The 26352-nt window shown below is 52.9% G+C and overlaps 1 protein-coding gene across 4 annotated transcripts in view; it reads left to right on the forward strand.

Moving 5' to 3' along the window:
- Window positions 1-24573, forward strand: part of ZFHX3 (zinc finger homeobox 3) — an 813079-nt gene extending 788506 nt beyond the window's left edge. For all 4 annotated transcript variants that reach the window (XM_059714010.1, XM_006258819.4, XM_059714011.1 and 1 more), the window contains 3 exons: window positions 5743-5845; window positions 7988-13450; window positions 18541-24573. In XM_059714010.1, the coding sequence (XP_059569993.1) occupies window positions 5743-5845; window positions 7988-13450; window positions 18541-20126 (7152 nt within the window). In that variant the 3' untranslated portion in view covers window positions 20127-24573. The remainder of the gene's footprint in view (window positions 1-5742; window positions 5846-7987; window positions 13451-18540) is intronic.
- Window positions 24574-26352: the final 1779 nt, after the last annotated feature.

Raw genomic sequence — 26352 nt, forward strand, 5'->3', positions numbered from 1 at the left:
CCCTCCCCTCCGCCCCGAGAGCTCGTGCTCCCGCGTGCCCTGCCAGCCGCTCGGCGGTGGGCGCGAGGCTCGTGCAGAGCAGAGGAGCGCGCGGCGGCCCCGGCACCGGGCCACCCGGGAAGACGCGGTGCAACGCAACGCCGCGGCGGGGGTCACGCGGGCGGCAGCGCTCCCGAACCTCTCCCCCGCGCCCTGCAGGTTCGGGAGGGCGGGAGCCCGGGCTGCTCGGGCCCGTCCCCGTGTCACGAAGCTGTTGCATGCCCGTGGCACGTTTGTCGGTGGCATTTCGACTGCTGCAAACCCGTGTAACCGTTGTCTTCCCGCATAACGGCCACGTCTCTGCTCGCGGGCCTGCGCCGCTTCGGCAGAGAGCTCCTTAATGAGGGTGAAGTGCAGTTCGCGGCGGCGGGCGCCGATTGACAAGACTGATGGGCTCCTGGTAGAAGAAGGGCCTGCTCGCCCAGCAGCCTGCCGAGACGGGGAATTTCCCTCCCCCTTGGCTGCCTTCATCTCTCCGCGCGTTCCTCTCCCCCTCCATTTAATCCTGTGTCAGTTTTCCTCTCCCGTGTTTAAGGTGTCTTTCCAGCGCTTCCTGTTCCCAGCTGTCTTTTCATCTCTGCCCGCTCCCGCTCCCCAAGTGATTCTTTCCTATCTCTGCCACCCTCACTTCTCTCGCGCTGTCTTTACACTCTTTTCTCCGTTTCCATTGTCTCTTCTTATTGCTCTCTCCCTTCTGCTGTCATTCAATTTTTCTCTCTCCCTCCCTCTCGCCCCCTCTTCCTCCCCCCTTTCCCTCTTACTCTGTGTCTCATTCTCCATCTCGGATGAAGGTAATGAAAATAATCGGGCTTCATTAATTCTGAGCCCTGTGAGATGATAGCCATTTGGAGCCATGTTTGCCAATTAGATGGTCTAAATTAGAAGTGACCTTGGTATACTGCCATCGCTTTGCCTCTCTGAGTCTAATGAAGCTTTTCACTCCAGCACCCTCTCTCTCTCTCTCTCTTTGTAATGGAAATTACCTCCTTTGTCTGGTCCGGGAACCTTGCATTGCATGTGCATTCCCCCTGGTTGCATGGACGTAGGGGGAGTAATGTATTTCCTCAGACCCTTTCAAGAGATTGTATTTTTAAAGCTAAATGTGTCCAGCCATTTTGGGGAAGCCATGAAGAGCAGCCTGGAGCCTCCCTGGGGTCGGTCCCAGGCCCCTGGCGGGTGCGGGGAAGGCACAGGTGAGGCGCTAAAGACCGGGCCGTTGCCACTGCTCAGCGCTGGGCCCTTGGCTGCGGGCTCTCCCACACCCGTGTTGCACAGCCAGGGTCAGTCTGGAGAGGGTGGCTTTAGCACGGACACGGTGCCTTGCAAGCCGGACCTGCCGAAGCTGGCCGCAGAGGACAGCCCAGGCCTCGGATGGCACGGGGCTCTCTAAAAACCCAAGCAAGGTGCTTTGCTGAGGCCTAGGGAGCTCGGCAGCGGAGGGGAACGTGAGAGAGCAATGATTCACTGCCGTTTAGCGAGGCCGGCACTGCCGGCAGGGCCCCGCACGCCAGCATCTGGGTCCCGCGGCACGGTCCCTCGCCTGCCCGACCCGTTTCAGCGCGGCTCGCCCTCCAGCAGCCGCTTCGGCGTCTCCCCACGGAGGAGCAAACGCACCCGCAGGTTGCAGGGGAGTCTTTAAGACAGGCGGGGCAGGCCCCAGCCTCTGCCTGAGGGTGCCCTCTCCTCGCAGTTACGTGGTGATTTCTGCGGCTTGTCTGCCGCCACCCCCAGAGCGGCTGCGTCTCCGTCTCCGTGAATTTACGTCGGAGTCGGCGTGGTTGCTCCGGCTGGGAAAGGGCTCTTAGCACTTCCGAGGGACGGGCGCTGCGTGCGCGTGTTGTTGTCACGCTCAGGTTTTCCGAACTCTGAGCTCGTATATGCTGGACCTAGCTGCCGGTTTACCCTGCCAGGAAACGGAGCTAGCCCCATCTTCCCATTCATACAGCAAGTCTGCACGGGCGGAGAGGATGGAGAGGGTGACCTGACGGCTCTTCCCTATCTTTAATTTCTATTATACAAAAATTCCTCGCTTCAGACGGGGAGGTCAAGAGAGTGACCCAGCTCAAGGGGACCATTCATATCCTGCTCAATAGCATTGTATGGAAGGATGACCTCTGAGAGACCTGGGAAATGTTAGCATGTGCTCCTCCGGGACATGTGCCGTGGCTCCTGCAGGCTACAGTCAGGTTAGGAACTCGAGAGTGTGATTTTTCTAGAGCCTAAAGGTTCGTGCTTGCTGCCTGACGGCACAGACCACCACTCGCCTCCAGCCCCACGCACCACGGTCCGTGTCCGGTGTGGCAAGAGGAGCGTGGGGAAGAACTGAGGCAGGCGGCGAAGGGAGTGGAGAGGAGCTGCAAGTGCTTTGGGGCAAGGACCGTCTTTTTGCTGTTTTACAGCACCTTGCACGCTGCGGCCCGGCTCCCCGACTGAGGCTCTTGGCATCATAAATAATACTATAAGTAAGGTCTGTGGTTAGAACAGGCTGACACAGCTCCACAGCCTGTATCCTGTGTGTTGCTGTTGCTAATGGCTCGTATGGGCTTGCACGTTGGGGATGCGTGAAAGCAGCTGGTCTTAAATGCAGCAGCACTGGGGACCAGGGAGAGCCGATGCCCAAGTCACGGTCTCCCTCTGGCTCGCCCAGGGACGTGATGAGCTGTGAGTGTGAGACCTGCACCTGAGTGAGCTTACCCTGTGCTGGGGGTAAATGCAACCGTGAGAGTTGCGTGGTTTAAATACGTCACGAGTATATCGTACATCACATAATGTGGGGTCCGGAGGATTGCGGGATCACGTGAGGCTGTCAGCCAGCACGTGGCACCGTGCAGTACTCCCGTTCACGTCTGCTCCAGAAGCAGCTGCGGTGTCCTAGGTACTTTCCACGCACGTGTGCGCGCACACGGAGGGAGCCTGTCCCTGCTCCTCTGCTTGACAGTGTAAAGAGACGAAGCGGTGGAAGGGGAGGCCTTACAGAAGTGACCAGGGCAGCATCCGACCCTCTCGCCATTCTTGCTCGGGCAGCGCCTTCGCCCAGTGAGACTGGCTGGGCAGCACGGGGGCGAACTCAAGTGTGCTAACTTTGTCGGTGGCTGAAGGAGCCACGCGGAGACCCTCGCCTTGAGCACCTCCGTGGCCACTGACCCCCGTGCGTGGCTTTCTGGCACACCTGCAGGCGCCTTGTGTGCACTTCTGGGATCTCTGTGTGCTCTTCCAGGCTTTTGCCTTTTTGCCTCTGGGGAATTTTCTGCCCGCACCAATTTCATTTACCTCCGCTTGTTTTTTGGTGGAGGGCGGGCAGGAGGGGACGCAGGGGCTGAGCTCGGCTACGGAGATGCAGGTAGATAAAGGTAATTACTTAAACACAGATAGGGCAGGACTTCTTGGTTTGGAGGCCTGGATTAAGATGCAGAGGAGCATGTGGGGTTGATGATTATATTTCGGGGAGAGTTAATTGACGGAAGGTGAAGGCAGACAAAGAACCGCTGCTTACTGCCTTCTTGAATCCCAATCAGGAATTATGATTAAAGACGCGTCGAGACAACAGAGGCCTGATGAATTGGTGTCTTTTTTTTTTTTTCTTTTTTGCCGTCATTCACACTTGATTGACTTCAACCTTTCAAGTGCAAAAGTCTCTCTTTTCCATTATTATTCATAGCCATCTGAGTTTTTCTAATTAAAGTGTATGAAAACAATTACTGATCCATCGTACTGAGTCTGTTAGTAGCGATGACTGCCTTACTGTAATGCGTATAAAAAGCCCACAGTTTTCTATAATGATGTGCAGTTGAGGTGTTAGATAATTTTATTCTTTTTCTACTCTGCTGGGGGGTTTTTTTTAATTTCTCATAATTTATTTTTCATAATTCCTAAAGATCTGGGAAAGCACTTTCCCTGCTGATAAAACTGAGAGGGACAGCTCCTCTTTCTGTCTGCCCCCCACCTCGTTCCCCCTTCGTGGTGTTTGGCTGCTATAAATGAATCGCTGCCCTTTCGCTTCTTGGTGACTCGCTCCCCGCGGCCGTCCGAATGCTTTCTGCTGGGACAGAAGGTGGGCTGAGTTGGGCGTTCTCAGCCCCTGCCTGTGTGATGCTGGCAGCGCCAGGTGCACAAATGGCTGCGCTGGTGTGGTGGCTGCCTCGCCCTGCACCTGCTCTCGCAGCGAGCGCGGCTCGCAGCACACCTTGGCCGGGCTGCCTGCCGTCCCGGTCCCTCCGCTCAGCCCGCCGCGGCTGCGACTCTGTGGAGTGGCTCCCGTTTCCTTTCGCTGAGGCAGGATTGGGCCCCAGACGTGGGTCTTGCACCAGCGCAGGTAGAAAGACCCCAAGTCCTGTTTAGAGGTGCTCAGTCTTTCAGCTGCAGCCTGCTAACAGTTCACAGGTTGTCCAAAATCCACCATCTCCGTGCCCTCAACTCATCACTTAACCTATGCGGTCCATCCCCTGAATACCTTGGAGGGGAAGGGAGCCCTTTCTTTCCACAGGTGAACAAAATGGAGTATTACAGACTCGCTCGGCCTTGCTTTTTCAGCCATCGGTAGCTGGAACAGCAGGAGACGGCTCTGCGAGTAAGCTGGGGTTGTCCACGCACCTGAGGACCGCGAGCCCAGGGATGGCAAGAGTGTCCCCTTGGCAGGTGGGAGGAAGCTCGCAGCCGTCAGAGCTCCAGGATTATTTTCTGGGACTCATGCTGAAGTGCGCATGCTGCTGTGTGGGCAGGAGCGTTAGCAGGCCTAGACCCGTCTCCTGAGTCGGTGCGGTGGAGCCGCAGGGACCGACGAGCAGCTTGCTCTGCAGGAGGCTGTGCGGACTGATGCTGGCGCCTGGGGCTGCCTGGGCTCGATTGCCGGACAGACCGCTAGCCCCTGGGGGCCGGCCGGCCGGGCGTTCAGAAGTGGCGGATGTTTTGTGGGGGCCAAGCCTGAGATCCTGTCAAGGGGCTTCATCTGTTGAGACTGAACTTGTCTCCTCTAGCGTCTCAGGCTTGGAACTGGAGCATCCAAACTCACCGTTTACTCTTCAGGATCTTGGCCTTTGAATCATGGGTGCTAATGGTGCTGCAGCTTTCCAATACAATCTTGAAGAAAGCCAAGAGGAAGCTTCAGGGTTTTTTGCCATCAATCAAAGCCTGTAAAGGGTTACAGAAAGCTTTCTGTATTGCAGACAGTTTGCTGTCTCCTTTGAGTCTTTCCTTATTCATCCTTTCTCTTGTCATCTTTCTCCTTATTTGTACTTTTCCTTTCTCATGCCCCTCCTTTTCCTGCATCGGTACACTTTGAAAACAGTGCTGCAATGCTCCCTGGTTCAAGATTACAGTGTACTTTACGAGGTATGATTTAATTAGGGGCCTTATTATGTTTTCAGCAGCTTAAGGTGGGCCTTTCAACTTATCTACCTAATTGGTTGCACAAGAAGTTTCACAGCCCATGACAAAACATTGTCAGTGATCAAAGTCTGAATTCTGCATAAAGAAAAAATATTAATAATAAGATTATTCTTCAAGTGTGCAGTGCTAATTATGTCCAGAATGCAACTGTAGAAACACTTTTGACTGATGCAAGCTTTGTCTAATAAACACAAGTCTTCAGCGAGCTATGAAAAGTGACACCTCTGGCTTTACAGTGCTGGAGCCTAATTTTGCTGCTTAAAGATTTTTAAACATGTTCCTGTTTTTGTTTTTTCTTCTCTCTCCCCCCATCCTCAGGTGACGACACCTGAGGTGATGATGCCCAGCAGTATGTTTCTTCCAGCATCCACTCCAGAAAGAGATGGGAACCCCAACGCTGAAGAGCCGGGGAAGCAGCCTGGTTAGTGTCTGCATGAAGCCGGCGCTGGGTGAATCGTGTTCCTCTGGCTGGCGCGCGCACTGGGAGGCAAAGTCCTTGGTGTTGTTGCTAGCCCGAGCAGTTCGCGCGCCTGTGGCTCGCTCGTACCGAAGGAAGCTGGTGCAGAGGGCAGGACGTCTGAGAGATGGACAGAACGTGCTTGTGTCCGAAGGGGACTCGGTTCACGAGCCCTGTGCCCGTCACTGCTCTGCCTAGCGCTGCTTGCTGTGCCTGGGCTGGGTTGTTGCGTGACCCAGGCGTGGACCCGGGGCGCCGCTGCACCCGGCTGGTCCCCAGCTGCCCGACAGCCCCACGGGCCCATGGACAGCCCGCGCGCAGGAGAGCCGTCTTCAGGCTGCTCAGCTTGGCGCCGCGTCCTGGCTCAGATGACTCCAAATCGGGATAGCGGGGAAGTGGCTTAAAGTCACCCCTTAAGCTTTGGTCGAGCCCTGCTCATCCGGAGCACAGATGCAGAACCAGTGGCTCTGGGGAAGAGGGTCTGGCTTCCTTAAAAACAGGAGCTAAAACGTATTAAAACCGAGGGGCTGTTTACCTGCTACACCGGTCGCCTCGCCCAGTCCTGGGCCGGGTGCTTTCTGCCTGTCTGGTGCGGATCTGAAGTCGGTCCCTTGACCTCATGGAAGCTGCTTAGCATTTCTGCTTGGTGACGGCTCAGCAGCACCAGGGCTTTTAACCATCTGCCTCCTCTTCTAGGCATATGTGACCTGAATAGAGTCCAGGTGTTCACATCGCCACAGCAGGCACTCAGCACCCTCCTAGGACGAGTCGGTGAAAAGGCCAGAGGCTAATTGGGCCGCGGGGAATGGACTGCGGCCCTTGTCACTGAGGCGTGGTCTCTCCCGATCGTGGCTGAGGTTCACAAGCAAGGCAATTCAGGGAAGTTTGCACTGCTGCTCTCAAGTTGCAGCTGCATATCCAGCCCCGAACTACCCTGGTGGTTTTTACCCTGGCACTGTGTTGCCCTACTTGTGATAGCAGCCACCTAATTAGAGCTGACGTTTAGTGTTACGTGGCGCCAAGAAAAGGACAGTGATGTCTTGAGCTGCCTACACAGAAGCTTCTGAACTCCAGGAGGGAGGTGATGATAGTCTCTGGCCAGAGTCCCAACAGGGCAGAAGACACCGATGAAGGGTTCCTAGAGAGAGAAGTCTTGAAGGAAATTTGAGATTTAGACAACTGTCCCTTCCTTCGTGAGACAGGGTTTGCAGGTAGCCAGCTCAGTTCTGCATGGACAGTATGGTCTTAGCTGGAGCAGCTAGAAACGCACTGGTTCATGAGATCCCGTTTTCAGCACGTGCCAGTGCAGCAGCCCGGCCTGTCCTGGCAAGACGCTCTGTCCAGAGCCCGGCAGAAAGGTGGCACGGTATTCTCTTCCCACGGGCCTGAATCGCCCCCCGGCCATAGTGGCCTTCAGTGAAGTCTGTCCAGCAGCCACTGACTTCCGTTCCCCCTCTGAGGCAAGGATATTTGTGAGTGCTATCGTCTGTCAGCCCAGCGGCACGGTTAGGATAGACTTGGGCGAGCTGTTGAGCACAGCGCGTTCTTCTGCAGGTCTGAGGAATTCCCTTTCTTTGCAACGATGGCAGCGCCGTGCCTTGGTTATTGTGTTAGGACTGGGCATCTTCTCATCCCAGAGATTGTGGCCAATGGCAAGGGCATCAGAGAAAAGTGATGGAGATCAGTAGGTGGCTGGACAGCTTAATTTGTGAGGAAGAATTAGATGTTCAAAGGAAGAACAACCGGGAGGAGAAATTGCATGGAATTGGCAGTGGGTGGAATAGCATCAAGCGGTTGAAGTTCAAAAATGAAAATACAGGAAAAATATTAGGGATAACTTCTGTCCTGCTTGGGGATAATGTTTTGGTGTTTGCCAAATAGCAAATGAGCAGTCTGTGACCCCCCACCTAAAAGTCCTTGTGGCAATAGGAAAAGCCTCTGTTCACGGTCAGGGCAGAGGAAGTAACGGAGCGGGATGCAAATCGAGAAATAGGCGTGCGATCGTTATGGGGATCGTAGACGACTGGCTGAGAGGAGCCTTGTCTGCACGGCTGCAGATATTCTCCTACCGCCTCCTCATCCTTTGCCTCTTTTGTTCTGTTTCAGAGACCTGCGAGGAGTCGGGAAAGAGCCTCTTGTCGGCTGAGAGCGCAGAGCACGGCGGGGACCCCAAGTCGGCCTCTGCCGATCAGAGCTCCACCAGAGAGGACTCTGGCTTCCTGTGCTGGAAGAAGGGGTGTAACCAGGTGTTCAAAAGTTCAGCAGCCCTCCAGACGCATTTCAACGAGGTTCACGCCAAACGGCCGCAACTGCCGGTGTCCGACCGGCACGTCTACAAATACCGTTGCAACCAGTGCAGCCTGGCCTTCAAAACCATCGAGAAGCTGCAGCTCCACTCGCAGTACCACGTCATCAGAGCAGCCACAATGTGTTGTCTTTGCCAGCGCAGTTTCCGGACCTTCCAGGCTCTGAAGAAGCACCTGGAGACCAGTCACCTGGAGCTGAGCGAAGCCGATATTCAGCAGCTTTACGGAGGGCTTCTGGTGAATGGAGACCTCTTGGCGATGGGTGATCCCTCGCTGGCGGAAGACCACACTATAATTGTGGAGGAGGATAAGGAGGAGGAGAGCGACCTGGAAGATAAACAGAGTCCTACTGGCAGCGATTCGGGATCGGTGCAAGAAGACTCTGGCTCGGAACCGAAGAGGGCCTTGCCCTTCAGGAAAGGTCCGAACTTCACCATGGAGAAGTTTCTGGACCCATCTCGCCCTTACAAGTGCACAGTTTGCAAGGAGTCTTTCACGCAAAAGAACATTCTTTTGGTCCATTACAATTCCGTTTCTCACTTGCATAAACTGAAACGAGCCCTCCAGGAGTCTGCTACTGGGCAGCCCGAACCGACCAGCAGCCCAGACAACAAACCTTTTAAGTGCAACACCTGCAACGTGGCCTACAGCCAGAGCTCCACCCTGGAGATCCACATGAGGTCTGTCCTGCACCAGACCAAGGCCCGGGCTGCCAAACTGGAGGCAGCCAGTGGCAGTAGTAACGGAGCTGGTAACACTGGGAGCAGCAGCAGCAGTAGTATCTCCCTGGGCTCATCCACACCGAGCCCGGTGAACACTAGTAGCTCCAACGCCTTCACAACCACCAACACCAGTAACGCTGGCACAGCACCGATCCCCAGCTTGCTCAACCAGGTATCCAGTGACAGCATGGGAATCCCACCTTTAAGCAACCCCATTAGCGCCAGCATCTCCCCTTCTGAGCCCAAGGAGGTAAACCGGAAGAAGCTGGCGGATATGATTGCATCCAGGCAGCAGCAGCAGCAGCAACAGCAGCAGCAGCAACAGCAGCAGCAAGCTCAGACATTGGCGCAGGCCCAAGCCCAAGTCCAGGCCCACCTGCAACAAGAGCTCCAGCAGCAGGCTGCCCTCCTGCAGTCCCAGCTGTTCAACCCCACTCTCCTGCCACACTTCCCAATGACCACGGAGACCCTGCTCCAGCTGCAGCAGCAGCAGCATCTTCTCTTCCCGTTTTACATCCCGAGCGCCGAGTTCCAGCTCAACCCCGAAGTCAGCCTGCCCGTGACCAGCGGGGCGCTGACGCTGACGGGTAGCGGGCCGAGTCTGCTGGAGGATTTGAAGGCTCAGGTCCAGCTCCCCCAGCAGAGCCACCCGCAGCTACTGCAGCAGCAGCAAGGGCAGCTCTCCCTGTCGCAGTCGCACTCGGTCCTTGTCCAGCAGAGCCAGCACTCGGAGAAGAAGAACAAATCCATCGTGAAGGAGAAGGAGAAAGAAAGCCAGAGGGAGAGGGACAGCGCGGAGAGGGTGGACAGCAGCTCAGGGTCCAAGGAGCCTCTGCCTGACAGCCTCAAGCCCAAAGACAAGAAGGACTTTGCCCCGGGCGCCAGCGCAGAGCCCTCCTTGCTGCCCCCACGCATCGCCTCTGATGCAAGAGGGAACGCTACCAAAGCCTTGCTGGAGAACTTCGGCTTCGAGCTGGTCATTCAGTACAACGAGAACAAGCAGAAGGTGCAGAAGAAGAACGGGAAGACGGAGCAGGGCGAGAACCTGGAAAAGCTGGAGTGCGACACGTGCGGCAAGTTCTTCTCAAACATCCTCATTCTGAAGAGCCACCAAGAGCACGTGCACCAGCACTACTTCCCCTTCAAGCAGCTGGAGAGATTTGCCAAGCAGTACAGAGAGCATTACGATAAGCTGTATCCTCTGCGGCCCCAGACGCCGGAGCCCCCGCCTCCGCCGCCCCCGCCGCCGCCCCCGCTCCCTCCAGCGCCGCCTCAGCCGGCTTCCACACCAACCATTCCAGCCTCTGCCCCGCCAATAACCCCTCCGACGATCGCACCAGCCCAGCCGTCTGTGCCGCTCACCCAGCTCTCCATGCCAATGGAGCTGCCCATCTTTTCTCCGCTGATGATGCAGACGATGCCGCTGCAAACGTTGCCTGCTCAGTTGCCGCCCCAGCTCGGGCCGGTTGACCCCCTGCCGGCAGACCTGGCCCAGCTCTACCAGCACCAGCTGAACCCCAGCCTCCTCCAGCAGCAGCAGAACAAGAGGCCACGCACTCGCATCACGGACGACCAGCTCCGAGTGCTTCGGCAGTATTTTGATATCAACAATTCCCCGAGCGAGGAGCAGATCAAAGAGATGGCTGACAAGTCTGGGCTGCCGCAGAAGGTGATCAAGCACTGGTTCAGAAACACCCTCTTCAAAGAGCGCCAGCGCAACAAAGATTCCCCCTACAACTTCAGCAACCCTCCCATCACCAGCCTGGAGGAGCTGAAGATCGACTCACGGCCTCCCTCTCCTGAGCCTCAGAAGCAGGAGTACTGGGGTAGCAAGAGGTCCTCCAGGACGCGGTTTACAGATTACCAACTTCGGGTGCTGCAGGACTTCTTTGATGCCAACGCTTATCCAAAGGATGACGAATTCGAGCAGCTTTCTAACTTGCTGAACCTCCCTACGCGCGTCATAGTGGTCTGGTTCCAGAACGCCCGCCAGAAAGCTAGGAAAAACTATGAGAATCAGGGAGAAGGCAAAGACGGGGAACGGCGGGAGCTGACGAACGACAGGTACATTCGAACGAGCAACTTGAACTACCAGTGCAAAAAGTGCAGTCTCGTCTTTCAGCGCATTTTCGATCTTATCAAACACCAGAAGAAGCTTTGTTACAAAGATGAGGACGAGGATGGACAGGACGACAGCCAGAACGAAGACTCAATGGACGCAACGGAGCTCTTGACTCCGACCAGCTCCTCCTGCAGCACGCCGATGCCCTCGCAAGCGTATAGCACCCCAACCTCCGCCGCTAATGCAACCTCGTCAGCTTTCTTGCAGCTCACTGCTGAGGCGGAGGACTCTTCCACCTATACTTGTAAAGCTCCAGAAGCTCCAGATGAGAAACCAAAGCAGCTTGAACCTCCCAGTACACAGCAAAACCAAACTCAAGAGAAGCAAGTGCAACCAAAGCAAGAGCCTCAGCAGCAGCAGGACCAAGGAGAACAGAAGACCAGTTTGACGCACCAAAAGCTCTCTCAGTTATCCTCGCCCAGCTCCCTGCAGCAGCAGCCTCCCCTCCCACAGACACCCCAGTGCTCTTTGCCACCGTCGAGTCCGAGCCCGTCTCAGCTCTCGCATCTGTCCCTCAAGCCCCTTCATACGTCTACCCCTCAGCAGCTGGCAAACCTACCTCCTCAATTAATCCCATACCAGTGTGACCAGTGCAAACTGGCCTTCCCTTCCTTCGAGCATTGGCAGGAGCATCAGCAGCTTCATTTTCTGAGCGCACAGAACCAGTTTATACACCCCCAGTTCCTGGACAGGACGCTAGATATGCCTTTCATGCTTTTTGACCCCAGTAATCCACTGCTTGCGAGCCAGCTGTTATCTGGAACCCTGCCTCAGATCCCAGCCAGCTCGGCCACGTCGCCCTCAACACCAACGTCTACGATGAACACGCTGAAGAGAAAGCTGGAGGAAAAGGCCAGTGCGAGCCCCGGGGAGAACGACAGCGGGACGGGGGGAGAAGAGCCTCAGCGAGACAAGCGGCTGAGGACGACGATTACCCCAGAGCAGCTGGAGATCCTTTACCAGAAGTACTTGCTGGACTCCAACCCGACGCGCAAGATGCTGGATCACATTGCACACGAAGTGGGCTTGAAGAAGCGCGTGGTGCAGGTTTGGTTTCAGAACACCCGAGCCCGGGAGAGGAAGGGACAGTTCAGAGCGGTGGGGCCTGCCCAAGCCCACAGGCGCTGCCCTTTCTGCCGCGCGCTCTTTAAAGCCAAGACCGCTCTGGAAGCGCACATCCGATCCCGTCACTGGCACGAGGCCAAGAGAGCTGGCTACAACCTGACTCTGTCTGCTATGCTTTTAGACTGTGACGGGGGGCTCCAGATGAAGGGAGACATCTTTGATGGAGCAAGCAGCTTTTCCCACATGCCGCCAAGCGGCAGCGACAGTCAGGGCGTTCCCCTCTCGCCGGTGAACAAAAGCATGGAGCTGTCGCCTAGAACGCTGCTTAGTCCGTCCTCCATTAAGGTAGAAGGGATAGAAGACTTCGAAAGTCCCTCCATGTCCTCGGTTAACCTGAGTTTTGACCAAACGAAGCTGGACAACGACGACTGTTCTTCTGTCAACACTGCGATCACAGACACTACAACTGGAGACGAAGGCAACGCAGACAACGACAGCGCCACGGGGATTGCAACTGAAACCAAATCAACATCAGGACCCAGCGAGGGTCTGACAAAGGCTGCCATGATAGCAATGTCTGAGTATGAGGATCGGTTGTCTTCTGGCCTAGTCAGCCCAGCTCCCAGCTTTTACAGCAAAGAGTACGATAATGAAGGTACTGTGGACTATAGTGAAACATCCAGCCTTGCAGACCCCTGCTCACCCAGCCCCGGTGCAAGTGGTTCGGCCAGCAAGTCTGGAGAGAGCGGGGATCGGCCAGGGCAGAAGCGTTTTCGCACTCAGATGACTAATCTCCAGCTAAAGGTTCTGAAGTCATGCTTTAATGACTACAGGACACCCACCATGCTGGAGTGTGAGGTCCTGGGCAATGACATTGGACTGCCAAAGAGAGTTGTTCAGGTCTGGTTCCAGAATGCTAGGGCCAAGGAGAAGAAATCCAAGCTCAGCATGGCCAAGCATTTTGGCATAAACCAAACAAGTTATGAGGGACCCAAAACAGAGTGCACTTTGTGTGGCATCAAGTACAGCGCTCGGCTGTCTGTACGTGACCATATCTTCTCTCAACAGCATATCTCCAAAGTTAAAGAAACCATTGGAAGCCAGTTGGATAAGGAGAAGGAGTACTTTGACCCAGCAACCGTACGTCAGTTGATGGCTCAGCAGGAGTTGGACCGGATCAAGAAAGCCAATGAGGTTCTTGGTCTGGCAGCTCAGCAGCAGGGCATGTTTGATAACACCCCTCTGCAAGCTCTGAACCTTCCTACTGCGTACCCGGCACTGCAGGGCATCCCTCCCGTCTTGCTCCCAGGCCTCAACAGCCCGTCCTTGCCAGGCTTCACTCCATCCAACACAGGTGGGTGCCGGAGCAGTCGTCTCCTTGCGCAGACGTGTAGCTTTCCCTAGTGTGCGCCTGTGGCACAATGGACATTTCCCCAGAAATGTCTGAAATCGGGCTTACCACGCTCCAGTCCACAGTGTCATCAGCAGGGCACAAGGCAAAGTTACTGTACCTTTGATTCCCTAAGCCAGGCGCTCGAGCTGCCGCGGCCTGGTTCTCTCCAGCTCCCGTGAGCCACGGCTCCGGGGCCGCGTGGCACACGCTATAAATTCTGCAGCATCCTCAAGGAAACTTGGAAGCTGAGGTCTTTGTTGCGTTGTGTCTGAACAGGAGTAGCACGCTCAGTGCGCTGTTCCTTGTGTCATTGCTTTTGATAGAAAATTCAGATCGTTTTCTACTCGCCTCCAATTCCCAATGACGTTCCAGGTGCTTTATTAACAATACAGATGCGTAGCAGAAAAGGTGATGGGAAATCTGGAGGTTCTTGCGCGTGCCATTGTCTTTGTGGTAACCTGCAGTAACCGTTGCTTGCGTGGCTGCATGGCCAGTGATCCGGTTTGATGAGCAGTAGTTGGCTATGAAAGGGCCAGCACTGTTCCCTTGTGTCCTGTATTCAACAGATCGACAGCAGGAACATCCCTCCCCCTCTGCCACTTGGAGCAGGTGGGGAACAAACATCCCTTTTCAGTTCGATCTGTTGTTAATTAGACAGAAAAAATACCGACTATTTTCCTACTTCATTCAGTTCTTTTGGAACTTTAGATACTTGAGCCATGTTCAGGCTTGCTTCGGCCATCTCAGACAACAGGTGCAACAGCTCTTCCTCTTGGCCTGCTAAAGGCGGGCGCAAACAGTGGAGGTCATGCTTCACGGGGAGAGCGTTTCCCTGCAGAAGCCAGTGTTTTCTCAAAAGGGCCAAAGAACCAAAAGATTTGCTCCAGAAGCTGATCTTATGAGCGTCTCTGGCTGTGCACGAGTGAGGGATCTCCAAAAGGGGTCCCCTAGGCACAAATAGCATGGCCGCCAAGCCTTCCTAGACGTCACAGCCTGGTGCAAGAAGGGAAGACCTTTGTAAAGGAGCTCCCAAAGGAACCAGAGACGGGCTGCGCTGGCTGAGGATCCACACCGGCCACGAGGTCTCTGGACGGACCAGCGTTCAGCAGTGCTGCCGTTAGCCACCCTGTGAGAGAGCGTGCATCAGCACATGTGTGACCTCCCTGGACTCGGGCCTTGACGGATGGGGTCTCTTCAGAGCTCAACATCTGTCTAGCAAAGACGCGAGACCAGAAGTTATGCTCAGGAGCCAGCAAGCCCCTTTCTCTTGGGCTCCCTTTCCCGCTCCTCCTTACCCTTGAGCACGGGTCCTTCTTACACCCGCGCGTTGAACTTTCCCCCGTGAAAGCAGCTGGGTGGTTCAGCACAGATGCTGACTGGCTAAGCCCGCTGTGTATTTCCCTACCGGCTTTCTCATCTTTTTTTGGATTCACAATCCTAAACATCTACTAGTGAAAGTCATTCTTTTCCTCGGGACGTTGAGACAGTCCTGCCAACATCCAGAAAACCTCCCAGTTCAGCTGCAGAGGCCTTGGCTTGTGTCCGTGCCCGGCTGCAGGAGTGTTTCCTCTCTCTTGGCCACACACAGGTTTTGGTCCTGGCTGTGGTCTGCATCGTCAGTCTTGGAGCCCACCGTGGCCTTGCTGGAACTACTCCTGCGGCTCTTGCACGGAGCTGTCCTCCCACGCAGGGTTTGCTGACCCTTGGAGCTTGAATTTGGCATTTTCCATCCCTACCGGGGGGATCTCAGAGCCCATGGGACCCTTGTCTCGATAACCCCTCCTGCCGATGGTCTCGTTTTCAGCGCCCATTACCATGGCCGGGAGAGTCTGGGTTGCAGGCCTTGTTGCAACCCACCTGATACAAAGTGGTGGTACTTAAATCACAGCCACATTTTTTTTTAAAGATTTTCAGTTCGATCTGCAGCTTTGCCTTTATTTTTCCCAAAGCCCCAGCAGGGATGAAGCTACCAGCCCTGCGTGTGAGAAGCAGTCAGCTGCTACTTAGGACTACAGTGTTTAGAAAGGGAAAAAAGCTGTGACCTTTGGATAAAGTGTTGACTTTTGGACGGCTGTAACTTGGATAGACCAACTGCTACAAGGAGTACGGGGTCGGCATTTTCCTCTCCAGCCTCCTTCACGGTAGACTGGCTTTCTGCTCCATCCGTGGTGGGAACAGTGGTTGGGAGGACGGCTGACGCCAGCGCCTCGCCTGCGCAGCACTCCCACCTCTGCGAGCTCCAGCGGGAACCTGGAGGGGGAAAACCCTTGTGTCGACGAGACCCTCAGTTCAGCAAGCTTGTCTTCTTCCAGCTCGCTGAGTTTGGGGCCTTACGTAGGTACTTAGCTATTTTTATCTTTTTCACTCCAGAGAAAATGCCAGAGGACAAGAGGGTCTTATACCTCCTCAGAAATGATGGCTGCCACCTTGTTTTGCACATCCAAGGAGCCACCCGGGAGGACGAGCGAGCTATATTCTGGGAGAGAAATGGGGTCCCTTTTTTGCTAGAGCTGCCTCGGAAGGGAACCACCGCTGTGGCTAGAAGGGCTTTGATATGAGTATATCAGCTGAGTGGATAATATTTGTGAGCAACTTATTCAGCACACTTTGCCTTTTTCTTTTGGCTTGTGTTCTGCCCACAGACTGACAGTGGGGTTTCTCTCGCTTGCTTGTCATAAGTGATCCGGTGAGATTTTTTGCAAGTTTGTACTCTTGCTACCCGAGTTGCGGTATGTCGCAGAAGGCACAGGTAGTTACTCCTGTGCGCTCGGTGGAGGACTTTAACCTCCGGAGTCTGGCTTATGGTAAGGAGGCTTTCGGGAAGCTCCCTGCGAGGGCCCACACAAGTAACCGTTGAATGCTGCCACGATGCAGGCAGAAGAGCAGCGAATCTAGGCAAATTCATTTAGATTTCACATGAATGTTCAGCCAGCTTTAGTCTAATCTTTTTTGCAGGGAACAAAACGAAAGAACAGGAGCATTCAGACTGGGTCAAAGAGAGGTCTTGCTAGTCATGTACACTGTCTTTGATAGCAGACAATGCCATCTGCTTCAAAAGAAAGGTGAAAGAAGCCCTTGCAGTAGGCAGTTACGGGAGAAGTTGTTCTTAGGGGAGGATCTTCTAGCCCCAGCGCTCAGGGCTGCACGCACGCAGCTGGCTTGCGGTGGAGATGTCCTCGTCGCTGAAACCTGGTGTTCCCTGCCTGGGGCGTGACCTGGGACGAAGTTGTTGCTGGACAGAGCGACTCTCAGGAAGGCGCATGTGGGAGCATCTGGCTGGCCAGCGCCAAAACGGGAAGAGGAGAAACAGCTCCGTGCCTCGAGGGGCCTGGGCGTAGCTCCCGGTCGGGACAGGGCAGAGGACAGGAGCGCTCAGCATGGAGCAAGGCAGAGAGCGCTCGTCGAACCCTCGTGAGCGGGGTCCCCTGCATCGTGTCTTCATTCACCCAGTCGGTGCCTTTGACTGACCCAGTGCTGAGAAAGCAAGCAGCACCCTCAGCACCACAGTGTGGCACGGGCAGCGCCCGGAGCAGCCACGGCCTGTCTCTTACGGCGGCTTTGGCAGGGTCCGTTCCCTTTCTTCTTGCCCACGTTGCTGCCGGCCCCCCGAGCGGGTGGTGGTTCCTGTCGCAGAGACCAGCAGCTCAGGGGCGTGGGATGGGATGGGAGCGGTGGCTGCAGAGTCCACGGCACGGGAGGCACGGTACCGGCAGGGGCATTAGCTCAGGAAGCACAGACACGCTTCTGCGAGTCTGCACCGTGGCCGATCGGCACGTGGCAACGCTCAGCCTTTGGGAGTGGAGGCATCGGCTACTCGGTGTGAGCCCGGAGCAGTGGGTGGGCAAGGGGAAGGGGAAGGGGCGCAGCTTGGTGCTCCTGCCTTCCTGACGGTCACGGTTTCTAGCCCGTTCAGCGTGGGGTTTTTCTCACCAACCCACATACTCACTATTCTCGATTTGGACCGGCTGGCTAACGGCCAGGCGCTTTGGCAGCGTGCGGGTGTCGGACGGTGGAGAGGTCTTCCTGTTCCCCGGGCCTCGCCGGTCCCGTGGCTGGACGCAGCAAACGGTTACTCTTCGTCCCCCGAACGCACGAGTTACAGTGCAAGCACTGCTGCTCTTGCTGCCCTCCCCAGTTTCCCCTGGCTGATCGCTCTCTGAACCCTTGGACGCTCTCCAGGAGTTCCCGGCTAGCGGGTTATGGCAGGCGTTAGTCTGTCCTGGCCAAATAAGGGGCTTTCCAGGCATCCAGGTTATGGAGGGGGCACTGCGTTTCATAGACGTGGGAATATTTCCGAGGAAAGCAGAGCCACTGCCAGCGCTCTGTACCCGTAAGAAGGGGGGTTGTGCCAGACTGGGAAGGGGGAGAGGGAGGGCGTCTGCCAGAGCCTGGAAATTGGCAGTGGAGGAAGGCAGCGGGAATCGGAGAAGCGGGAGTGAAAAGAGGGCTCCTCGCGTCCTCCCCCGCTCTTTGGCTCTGCTTTGCTCCTTTCCTGTCCCATCTCCTCCCCCTCTTTCCTGCAGGTTTTCACGTATTTAAAAATGGTTTGTAGGCTAACTCCCTTCGTTAGCCATGCTGCCGAGTCGGCGCTTCTGGTTTAATGACCGACGCAGCCCCTGGTTTCGGGGGTGCCCGGTCAGGGAGGTCAAACCCTTGCCCGACCAGGTGGAGGGAGGCGGGAGGCTGCTGGTTGCAGGTGTCAGGCACCTAGATGTTGAGGCCTGCAGCTGTCTGCGCTCTGCGGCGGTTAGCGGGCCCCTGGCCGCAGCGTCTGTGCACCTCCCACGCGATGTCACGCTATTTGTGCTACCCAGCGGCTAGGGCACCGGTGGTCCCGGTGCTGCTGGGGTGCCCCGGGGTTGCTCGAGGCCCCGAGCCCCAGGCGGGCTTGCTGGCCTCGCGTGTCCAAAGCACTGAATAGATGAGAAGCGCGGTCGCTGCTGAGCGGGGCCGAGCGGTGTGCCTGGCTGCCCTCGCTTTCCGCGCCTGACTCGCGCTTTCCGCCGGTCGTGCCGACTTGTTTCACCGGTTCTCTCTCCCCCTCTCTCTAGCTTTAACTTCTCCAAAACCCAACCTGATGGGTCTGCCCACCGCAAGCGTCCCCTCGCCCGGCCTCCCCACGTCTGGATTACCAAATAAACAGCCCTCGGCCTCGCTGAGCTCGCCGACCCCAGCACAGCCCACGGTGGCCATGGCCCCCCAGCAGCAGCAGCCGCAGCAGCAGCCGCCGCCGCAGCCGCCGCCGCAGCGCAAGGAAAAGGAAAGTGAGAAGATTAAAGAGAAGGAGAAGGCACCTAAAGGGAAAGGGGATTCCCTGCCGGGGCCCAAGAAGGAGAAAGGAGAGGCACCCGCAGCCACCCTGTCGGCCCCCCTGCCCACCATGGAGTACGCGGTGGAGCCTGCCCAGCTTCAGGCGCTGCAGGCTGCCTTGAATTCAGATCCAACCACCTTGCTTACAAGCCAGTTCCTTCCTTACTTTGTCCCCGGCTTTTCTCCCTATTACGCCCCTCAGATCCCGGGGGCCTTGCAGAGCGGGTACCTGCAGCCCATGTACGGCATGGAAGGCCTGTTCCCCTACAGCCCTGCTCTGTCGCAGGCTCTGCTCGGCCTGTCCCCCAGCTCCCTGCTGCAGCAGTACCAGCAATATCAGCAGAGCCTGCAGGAGGCATTGCAGCAGCAGCAGCGGCAAGTGCAGCAGCAGCAGCAGCAGCAGCAGCAGAAGGTGCAGCAGCAGCAGCAGCAGCAACAGCCCAAAGGAAGCCAAACCCCAGTCCCCGCGGGGGCTGCTACCCCAGACAAAGACCCTGCCAAAGAATCCCCCAAACAAGAAGAGCAGAAAAACGCACCCCGTGAGGTGTCCCCCCTCCTGCCCAAACCCCAAGAAGAGCCCGAAGCAGAAAGCAAAAGTGCGGACTCCCTGTGTGACCCCTTCATTGTTCCAAAGGTGCAGTACAAGCTGGTCTGTCGCAAGTGCCAGGCGGGCTTCAGCGACCAGGAGGCGGCCAGCAACCACCTGAAGTCCCTCTGCTTCTTCGGCCAGTCTGTGGTGAATCTGCAAGAGATGGTGCTTCATGTGCCCACTGGCAGCAGCGGCAAGGGCAGCGGCTCGTACCAGTGCGTGGCGTGCGAGAGCACGGTGTGTGGGGACGAAGCCCTGAGTCAGCATCTCGAGTCAGCCCCGCACAAACACCGAACAATCACAAGAGCAGCAAGAAACGCCAAAGAGCACCCCAGTCTATTACCTCACTCTGCCTGCCTCCCCGATCCTAGCACCGCATCTACCTCGCAGTCTGCCGCTCACACAAACGACAGCCCCCCGCCCTCTCTGTCCTCCTCCTCGGCTTCCCCCCACGCCTCCAGAAAGTCTTGGCCCCCAGCGGGCTCCCGGGCTCCCCTCGGGAAGCCGCCTCCTCCTTCGTTCCCTCCTCTCTCCTCATCTTCAACGGTTACCTCAAGTTCATGCAGCACCTCAGGGGTTCAGCCCTCGATGCCAACAGACGACTATTTGGAGGAGTCTGACACGGATCTTAGCCAAAAGTCAGATGGACCGGCTAGCCCGGTGGAGGGGCCTAAGGACCCCAGCTGCCCTAAGGACAGTGGTCTAACTAGTGTAGGAATGGACACCTTCAGATTGTAAGCTTTGAAGATGAACAATAAAAATGAATTTAAATAAAAAAAAAAAATTAATAACAAACCAATTTCAAAAATAGACTAACTGCAATTCCAAAGCTTCTAACCAAAAAAAGAAAAAGAAAAAAAGAAAAAGTGTGGGTTGTTTTCCCATATAACAATGCCGGTGGGTTTTACATTTTTTTTTTCCTTTTAATAAAAAATAAAAAAAAAAAGCTGTTACATTTGTCCTTTTGAAGGTACTGTTGGTCTGGGAGACGAGTCTATACTGCCTCCTTACTGTCTTTGGAGCTTAAACCCCTTGTATATTGCCCTTTTTCAATAATGCCCCTCACTGATAGCACAGCAGAGGCCGGCACGCACTGTATGGGAAAGCAGCCCACCTTGTTACAGTTTTAAATTTCTTGCTATCTTAGCATTCAGATACCAATGGCTTGCTAAAAGAAAAAAGAAATGTAATGTCTTTTTATTCTCAGGTCAATCGCTCACACTTTGTTCTGTTTTCAGAATCATTGTTTTATATATATATAGATATATATACACACTCGCACATGCACACGTGTGCGTGTGTGTGCATGTGTGTGTATGTATATATATACATGCATGTATATATATATGCGCACACACACATGCATATATATGTATATATATAGATATATATATAGATATAGATATATATAATTTCCTTTTTGTTTGTTTTGGGGGTTTTTGTTTTGTTGGTTTTTGTTCCAGAAAAGGATTGATTCTTTTTTTTTCTTTCTTTTTTTTTTTTTTTCCTTAATTTAAAATGGGCAGAAAGTATTCAAGAGAAAAACAATGTGAACTGCTTTAGCTTTCTGGGGATTTTAAGGGTAGCTTTTCTGCTGAAGCCAATTTCAAGGGGAAAAGTTAAGCACTCCCACTTTTCAGAAAAAAAAACACACAAAGAGTGTTGAGGACTTGGAGCTTAAAAAATAAGTTTTAAAACAACTGACTTTCTGTATTTATGATAGATATGACCATTTTTGGTGTTGAGTAGATTGTTGCATTGGAAATGAACTGAAGCAGTATGGTAGATTTAAAAGAAAAAACCCTTTTGTGTACATTTAGCTTTTGTATGGTCCAGCTGACGGCTTCTCATTTGATGTTGTCTTGTTCATTCCTAGCCAGATAGATTGCAATCCATTGACTCGCCTAAGCTTTTCTCCCCTTTGTACCTTTATTCCCCTTTCTCCCCATCCTGTAATCTTCCACTTATGGTTGCTGCCTTCATTTCTTAGAGGGTGGTTGCATAATTATTTTATAAAAACTAAAGAAAGAAGTTCAAAGGGTTTTTGGGGTCAGTAGGATCCCTTGCAGAATATTTTTTGTTGGGGGTTTGAAACTTTTTAAGGCGTATACATACGATTTACCTATGTCTGTTACCCTTGTGCACTTATCTTTCTTATTTTTCATTTTCTTTTTTCCTCCTTCCTTTCCTCATTTTGTAAATGCTTCAAAGACTCTGTTCCTAAACTATAAGCATTTGTTTCTGTTTGTGTAATTAGGCTGCACTCTGTTCTTTTCAAGTAAGTTTTGGTTACGTTTTTTTTCTCAAAAAAATTTCATGCTTTAAATAAAATCCAAAGACATACCCTTTCACCACTGGTGCAGAATGAGCAAAAAGGATTCTTTTTACTTGAGAATTTGTTTCTAATTTAAACACACAAAAATAAGCTTAAAGAAAGAAGAAGGAAAAAAAAAACCTAAAAAGCACCCAGGTTGTTGTTACCTGTGCTTCTTCTGCAAGCAGAGAGGCAACTCTTAATGAAAATTCAACATACCAAAAGACAAGTTTTTACTTCAAAGTTTTGTCCTTGTGTTAGGCAGTCTGAGTGGTGAGTGACCCAGAGGTGCAGCCCGCAAAGAATCAGATAGCAATGTACAGAAAGCAAAAAAAGACCCGTATGTGAGGCACTCGTGTTTATGTTAATCTCTGTGTTCCTGTTGATGGAAAGTGCTCTCTCCCTCCCTCGTTTCTTCTCTCTCTCTCACGCACACACACGCACACTATCTTGTATGGGCTGGACTTTGGAAGGAAGATTTTGTGCTGCTAAAACGTAGATTTTGGAGACAAATAGATGCTTGCCGTTTCACTTCCGTAGCCAAACGTCAACAGAAACAATCTTCTTTCCCCTCTCCCCGCCCCGAACGTATGAAATCCTCCTTCTCCCTTTCATCTTCATCCTCCTTCTGTTTCAAAAGGGAACTTCGAAGACTGTGAATGCAGGTTCCATTGTTCACCTTCTGGCTTCCTTCCCCAGTCAGTGCCGAAGCCGCTCGCCGCCTCCGCGAGAGACTGGAGCATTCCGAGACGAGACACGGATGTCATTTTTTAGCCGGGACTCTTTTATTTTTATGGATTTTTGTTTTTAGTTGAATGAAAGACTAGATCCTGAACTGTTGTACATATTTCTAACTAGGCTGATGCACAGTGCAGATTCCTTTTTTAATTGTTTTTTTAAGTAGACAATACTAAAGAGTACCATCTGATATTCCTACCAGTATCCAGTTGTAGCATAAGGTGTCAAAAACAACAAGTACACAGAGCATTTGCTGTTTTAACAAGCTGTTTTCTTTTAACAAAAGTTCTTGTATTTCTCCCCGTGTTTGAGATGAACATTTTTTAAATTCTAAAGTTGTACAGTTTTTTTGTTTTCCATTATTTTATCTTGTTTGTAATTCTATGAAAAATATATATATATTTTTTTTGTTTTGTTTTGCCATTTACCTGTTGTATGTTACTCTGTCTGTACCATAGAGACACTTTCCTTTTGTTTTGGGTTCTCTATGTGATACGAGTTAACAATTTAACACTAGTTATCTGTCAAATTCTGCTAGGTCTCTTTTGAAATCTTTTTTGTTTTGGTTTTTTTTTGGGTTTTTTTTTTGTTTTTTTTAATTATTATATTGCTTGGCCATAGTGCAATTTCTCTCTCCTCCTTCCCCTTCTTCCTTCCCGCCCACTAAAAAGTTTTATGAACTCATTTCCTTGTATTTTTTCTAAATGTTTCTAGAGACTCTTTCAGTCTGAGCTTGCTCGTCCCCGGGGCAGCCCCGGCTGCGCTGGGGGCCCGACGAGCCGCAGAGCGGGCGGGCAGGCGGGTAAGTCCGATCCCGGTCAGAGGGGAGGGCGTTACCTGGACTGCTCGGTCCCAGTCCCGCTTCAGTTGCAGTTACAGTCATGCTTGGACCAGGTCCGTGGAGGATAACTTCCCCATCACACCGCTAGGCTCCCCTTCCCCACCCCTCGTAACGCATCGCGGTACAAGCAGCACCCTCTGCTCGGAGAGGCTCGGAGCTAGAACAGCACACGCTCGCCGAGACGTGCGCGGGGCCCGTCTGCCCGCACCGAGCCTCGCCGCTCGCGCTGTTCGTCTGTCACTTCCATGGGCACGAGAATTCGTGCCAGTAGTTCGATGTCTGTCCGTACTACTTCCCTTCACGCTGGCTCTCGCTTGAGAATTTGTTCTCGTCTTCTCCTTCAGAAGCTATGGGAAGGGAGTGATTTTTTTTCGAAGCCTTTTTAAAATTTATCCCTTAATATTGTTTGTTTGTTTGTTCGTTTCTGACGAAAACCCACGCAGCGCGGCCTGGTGCTGGACGCCCAGCCCGGGGAGAGCGAGACTGGAGTAGCTGGGTCTATTCAGCCAGTTTCATGCAGCACCCACCAAAACCCTAGCGCTTCGGGGCAGTGGGACGGGGTGGGAGGGTCTCCCTTTTACGTTCCCGAGAAGGAAAGGGGGGGAAAAAACACAAGGAAAGGATTTTAAACACAGCACTGAGCAGGTTTCTGTTTATTTTAATTTAAAAGCTCTTTAAAGTGGTGGAGATGGCCAAAGTTTCACGATTGAGAATAAAGTCAAACGTAAGGCGCGTGTTCAGTAGGGTGACCGGAGCCCGTTCAGCAGGCAGGGCAGGAAGACGCAGGCAAGAGAGACGCATTAACACAAGCCAGCACACTTGATGTTCATGGAAATATATTTTGCTTTTTTAAATAAAAAGAAATGAAACACTTTAACTAGAAGCAGAAATTGGGTTGGTTGGTTGGTTTGTTGGCGCTGAGATACTGCCCACTGTGAAACACAAAGCTTTGACTATTTTTTTGTTTGTTTTATTTTTGGGGGGCAAGTTTGGGTAGAACAGAAAGCATAAATGAGGTGAAGAGGTATATGAACAGCCTTTGCAATGTACAAAAAAAATAGAGCAAGTGAAACCAAAAATGATGTTCTTGGTGTTTTTCTATAATGTAGTCTTGTTAGCTTTTTTTGTTACTGTAACAATGCTGATCTCGAACTGTACCAAAATACATGGAGACTAACAGAAACAGAAACCACATGGAACTTTCAAAACTTTAAAAAAAATTTGTCACAAAAACTTTGTTGTCATAGTTAAGTTGATTGTAGATGGTAATTGAATATACTCCTTTGAAAATATTTCATCAAGTATGTTTCCTGCTCATTGTGATACATTAAAAAAAAAATGAGCAAAAGCTCTCGTCTCCGATGTTCCCGGATGAGTGAAGCAGACTGGGTGTGTGTGCGTGTGCGCTTTTGCATGCGTGTGTGCGCGCATTGGTTGGGGGTGTGCACATTTGTGCGTACAGGTAGACATTCATGGAGATGCATACGTGCACAAGTGTTGTGTGTGGGGGGGTGTATGTGCATGTCCACGTTCTTTCACAAGTACGTGGGTGTTGGCACCCACGGGCACTGCTTGCGTTCATGTGGCAGGAGAGGGGTGGTGCTGCCAATCGGCTGTCCTGGATGCGCAGCCCAAATACTCAACTGGGAAGAACAGGACAAATGGCTCCACTCACGTGCACGGGGCGTGGAAATGACACGAGGCGGTTTTTAATTTCACCCAATGACTGCACAAGTACTCTGGGCACTTTATTGTAATGGCGGATAAAGATGTAGCTTCACGCCTTGTGAGTGGAAGTCAATCTGACATCTGTAAGCTAAAAATAACCCAAAATAGCAGCTTTTCTTTTCTTTTTTCCTACTGATTAAATCGGAAGCAAAGGCAGGTAAGAAAGGTAAGTAGCCGATTCACTTGCTGCCCTTTCCTTCGCTACCAGACCCCCCCAGCCGAGACTGAAAAGGGAGCAAAACTTGATAAAGTGCTGAGTGTAACACGCACCGTTCTCGTCTCAAAAAATTGCCCCTTGCAGCAGAAAATGCTTGAAATTCATTAATAAGGACCACATCCAAAAGAGAGCCCAGGGGCCTCCTATTCATCTCTAATTTATAACTACAGCAATAAATAATTTAAAAAAACTATTGCAGGTGGGATCTGAAGGCTGCTTAGTAGGATAGTGTCCTTGGAAGGCCTGCAGACTTCCCCTAGCAAGCGGCATGCTCTCCTTCCCCGGGGTGGGTTCGTCCTGCTCCCGAGTACAAGTCGGCAAGAAGGAGTCTTGCAGCTAGAGAAGATCTGTGTTTTCTGTAATTAATAAGGTTGGAGCATTGACTAACTAACCAGGAAATTCAATCAGAGGGTTGACAATGCCCCTTCAGGCCAAGATTTTTTTTTTTTTAATCCTGATTTAGGTTTGTAAAAGACTTGGATGATTTATCAAATGTGGTACGCACCCAGACGCTCCCAGGGCTTCAGCTAAACCTGCTCGAGATGGGAGGGGGAAGAGTGTCGAATCAGCACTTTTAACACCCGACTGCCTGCTGTTTAATCCCCTGGCCCTGGGGCTCCATGTCACCCAGGATGTGGCACCGGGATGTACCCTGCGCACGCCCCTGTGCAGTCCGTAGGTGGCTGGTCTTGAACGCAGACCGCATTGCTTGCAGGTGCCACTCGGGCTCTGTTTTAGTCAAAGGGAAAGATGCTGCTCTGGCGGGGCTTCGCGTTTTCTGGGTCTTGCAGGTTTGTGCCTTAACTCACTGTTGTTTACGTGTTTTCCTCCCCTTCAAGGAGCATGTCAGTAAGCACTGATATTTTGTGGGAGCAGCGCGCATTTCTGCCAAGCCAGGTCACCTTTCAGGTATGTACGGACATAGACTGCATCTGGGGGAGAGAAACACACAACTTGCCACCCCTCGCTGCTTCCCCGTGGATGTCGGTTCAGTTAAGTGAGAAATGTGCATATTTTTTAGTTTTAAAATTGCAAAGACTGTAGTTAAAGCTTTTTTTCTTTTTTTTTTAATGGAAAAGGTGCCATCTTCCATGTTAGGTTGCAAAGTGACAGATTTCCCAGGACA

Source organism: Alligator mississippiensis, chromosome 10 (genome assembly GCF_030867095.1).
Source record: "Alligator mississippiensis isolate rAllMis1 chromosome 10, rAllMis1, whole genome shotgun sequence".
Taxonomy (NCBI): domain Eukaryota; kingdom Metazoa; phylum Chordata; order Crocodylia; family Alligatoridae; genus Alligator; species Alligator mississippiensis.